General features: G+C 40.0%; 1 protein-coding gene across 1 annotated transcript; it reads left to right on the top strand.

The window, feature by feature from the left end:
• The first annotated feature begins 2,448 nt into the window (after positions 1–2,448).
• Positions 2,449–3,387, top strand: LOC122449939 (olfactory receptor 52E1-like). Its single transcript, XM_043482064.1, has one exon. It carries the CDS (start codon positions 2,449–2,451, stop codon positions 3,385–3,387), a length of 939 nt encoding a protein of 312 aa, XP_043337999.1.
• The last annotated feature ends 619 nt before the right edge of the window (positions 3,388–4,006 follow it).

The following is a 4,006-nucleotide window of genomic DNA, read 5'->3' as shown; positions in this document are numbered from 1 at the left end:
ACAGGCTGTAAAGTCAGGATGAGAAGCCACTGCTGTGTAATCCCTCTTTCAGTGTACTTATAGGAAACGTAGAGAGCTTTGGCCTGCCGGGTCCAGCCCCGGCGGGGTCCAGGGGTTCCCTTCGGACGAGAGGCGTCAGCAAAGAAAAGGAAGCGAGTCAAGTCTTGGTTGAGTGCAGAATCAAGACTACTTTATTCTTTTACATCAGTGCTTATATACCCTAAAACCAATAATCCTTTAAAGGGGTTTAAGGAGGGGGGATTGATAAGATTGTACCAGGTGCATAATCATGGGTTACATCATAAATAACTTTCCAGAACAGTCAATCCCTACACATAACTTTTAAACAATAATGGCAGCAGCTAGTCAACTGTGAAAAGCCATCTACAAACCTTATCTTGGGAAGCTCAGCCCCGGGTGGCCTTTGTGGTTTCATAGGTAGCGTGATATTTGACTTTTGACCTCTCCCCCCTACATTGGCAAAGGTAAAATTTACATTATGTTTATTTTGCTATCCATCTAAATCCCTTTGTATACTTCTTTTGTTATTTACTCTTATCTCTGTGTCTGCTTCTAGTATGCCCCCAGGCACATTACAGACAGGGGGCAGGGAGGTGAGGGGCAAGCTCTGGTATGTAATCCTAAGGGTCAGAGGTCTCATGAATTCCCTCCTGATCACACCCTAAGGAATCTTTTCAATCTGTAATGGACTCTTTATCTACTTTTGCTTATGGGATAGATAGGCCTGTTGCTAGCAGATTTGGTTTTGTGCTAGAAGGGTTTTTGTGCAATTATGAGCATTCCAGATTCTAAATTGGCAATCATAATTCCAACAAAGCCAGAAGAGGCAGGATATTCTGTGTAATATTTTCCTTACCTCTGGCCTGTTTATCGGGACCCATGTGCCCCTAGGGACTGTGTTGCTGCCATGCAAACAAGGAGCGATTTTAGGTAAGAGTCAGACTAGTTTTTAGGGAACATAGGAGAACTCCAAGCATCAGAAGATGAAAGGACAAAGGCCTGGGAGTGGATGGTGGGGCGGTCCCGAGAAACCCCCGGAGGTCCGGACGCCTTTGCGTGCCAGGTCCTTGAACCCAAACCTTGTCACAGGCAGGGTTTCTCTCGCTGGCTCCGGACATTGGCCTACTTCCTGACTACCTTAATCTCTGACATCTTTAAGGAGCAGTTCAACTGTTGTACATTAACTGCCTGGCAGAGTGCAGCCCAATGTGAGCAACTGATACAGCTTTGAAATCTCCTCCTTTCAATTTCTAAGCACAGTGCTAAGTAAATATTTGCTAGAATACATGACAACGGTATGTTGTACCGTCACATGACAAGTGACGGTAACATTGTACACTAAAGAAATGTGACAGGTATTTTTGAAGGGTAGTCACAATCTGACATAGAGAAGTGAGATAAAGTGTAGGCATGAAAGAAGAGGGAAAAGGATGAAGAAAATAGTGATCCAGACTTCTGTGTGATCCAGAAAATCCAAATGCTATGCTCTTCTCAACTATGATACTTTAATACTGAAACTTCCCTCTCCTATATTAAAAATCCCATCACCTTGACTCTCTTTCCAATTTAATTTCATATGCTCTACTATTATGTTTTCAGGAATATGTCTTAAATATCACTTTGAATAAGTACTTAAGAAGCTGCATGCTGCTGGGAACCAAGATCTTACAATTTTCATCATTGTCTCTTCTGTTATTTTCAACAATCAATTATAAAATCTAATGGTGAGGCCAAGTCAACTCTGTCAACTATATAACCATGAGCCTGCATTTCCTACATTCAGTACAGTCTACCCAAACTACAATGGTGGTGTTTCTGATGAAAGAGATATAGGAGTTGATTGAGTGGCTTTCTCTACTGGGTTTGTTACTTCTAAAAAGATTTTGTGCAAGTTCTATCTTCACAGGTTGTGGCAATTAACTATGAGATGGTAATTGCCTAGGATAAAAGGAAAATGTACCTGTTACAATCCCAAAGAAACCATTTTATTATTGTTTTAATTTTTAAGCTATAATTGAACTTCCTTAAGAGGAGTAACAATGCTTAATTTATCTCTGCACACGAAATATCTGGCCATTTGCCTGATAAGCTATTGATCTTTGATAAAAGTGTCATTAAATTAAATTAAGTTATTACACTAAAAATATAAAAGTATAAAATTAAATTAATCATTAAAATTATTGAAGAGATTAATGAAAATAAATGTAATGTCTGATAAGCTACATAAAAATTAAACAAGAATGATGCATTTTAGTTTTCATAAAGGTCACACAATTATGTCATGATGGGCTTGGTGACTAGAAAAGACCACACATATTTTTGTATAATTCTGTAGGAAATCCATATAACTGGACAAGAAGTGTTGGAGCCTCTCAATGAATGAGACATCCGGTATGAAATATGCAGCTGTCACAGTGCCAGAGAAGCATGGTCCCTCCTAATGACACACAGTTCCACCCCTACTTTTTTCTCCTACTGGGAATTCCAGGGCTAGAAGATGTGCATATGTGGATTGGTTTTCCATTTTGTATTGTATATATGACTGCTCTACTGGGAAATATTACAACTCTTTATGTGATTCAGACTGAACACAGTCTCCATCAGCCCATGTTCTACTTCCTGGCCATTCTGTCATCTATTGACCTGGGCCTGTCCACATCCACCATCCCCAAGATGCTTGGCATCTTCTGGTTCAACCTGAGAGAAATCTCCTTTGAGGGTTGCCTCGTCCAGATGTTCTTCATCCACCTATGCACTGGTATGGAGTCGGCTGTGCTTGTGGCCATGGCCTATGATCGCTATGTGGCCATCTGTAACCCTCTTCACTACACACTGGTGCTGACAAACAAGGCGGTGTTAGTGATAGCATTGGTCATCCTTCTGAGACCCTTAGCTATCGCGATTCCCTTTGTTCTGCTCATCCTGAGGTTACCCTTCTGTGGGCACCAAATCATCCACCACACATACTGTGAGCACATGGGTATTGCCCGCCTGTCCTGTGCCAGCATAAAGGTCAACATCATCTATGGCTTATGTGCTATCTCTATCTTGGTGTTTGACATCATAGCCATTGTCGTCTCCTATGTCCGTATCCTGCGTGCGGTCTTCTGCCTACCTTCTAGGAGTGCCCGGTTAAAGGCGCTCAGCACATGTGGCTCCCATGTCTGTGTCATATTGGCCTTCTATACCCCAGCATTCTTCTCCTTCATGACCCATCGTTTTGGCCGAAATGTTCCTCAATACATCCACATTCTTCTTGCTAACTTTTATGTTGTCATCCCACCTGCTCTAAATCCTGTTATTTATGGGGTGAGAACCAAGCAGATAAGAGAAAGGGTAATTAGAACTTTCAGAAACAGATTATGAAATTTGCTCTTCAGAGATGAAGAGGCTTGAGTAGGAGAAAACAAAACTTCATCTCTCTGCAGATGATTGAAATAGTACAATGTCAGGGGAAGACGATATTCTATGTATAGATTTACAAAGCATTTCACTCATTTTAGAAACAAAAGAGACAATAATAAATATTTAATATATGCATAGATATAATCACATACAAATGTAAACAACTGCATAAGTAAAAGAGAATTTACATGCAAAAAGCACATGAGGTTGGCAAAAATTGACTAATAATATAATAACACTCACATACACATATTATGAGCCATACTTCATAACTTTTTAAGTATTAACTCCTTGAATTCTTGTAGCTATGATAAGAAGTAGCTACTAATTATTCCCTTTCTATAGCTCAGGAAATGGGAATAATAATTTGGGATGAAGAAGAGTGTATATAGAGGAGGTAACTGGAGAAATCCATCTATCTGAAAAGACAGAAGGGTTAAGCATGGGGAGGTAGCTGTGTTTTAAACAGGACAAAAACTCAAATTTTTCTACCAGAGAAAATATTATCCCAAACTAATCAAGGTAGACTTTGAGGAAAAGGTGCAAAGGCAACTTTTTTTTGTAGTTTTCTTGTTTGTTT

Source organism: Cervus canadensis, chromosome 11 (assembly GCF_019320065.1).
Source record: "Cervus canadensis isolate Bull #8, Minnesota chromosome 11, ASM1932006v1, whole genome shotgun sequence".
Taxonomy (NCBI): domain Eukaryota; kingdom Metazoa; phylum Chordata; class Mammalia; order Artiodactyla; family Cervidae; genus Cervus; species Cervus canadensis.
The sequence above is the reverse complement of the archived record's forward strand: the minus strand, read 5'-3'. Positions and strand labels throughout refer to the sequence as shown.

Excerpts from the sequence above, each read along its gene's own strand:
- LOC122449939 (XM_043482064.1), top strand. The coding sequence starts at position 2,449 with ATGGTCCCTCCTAATGACACACAGTTCCACCCCTACTTTTTTCTCCTA.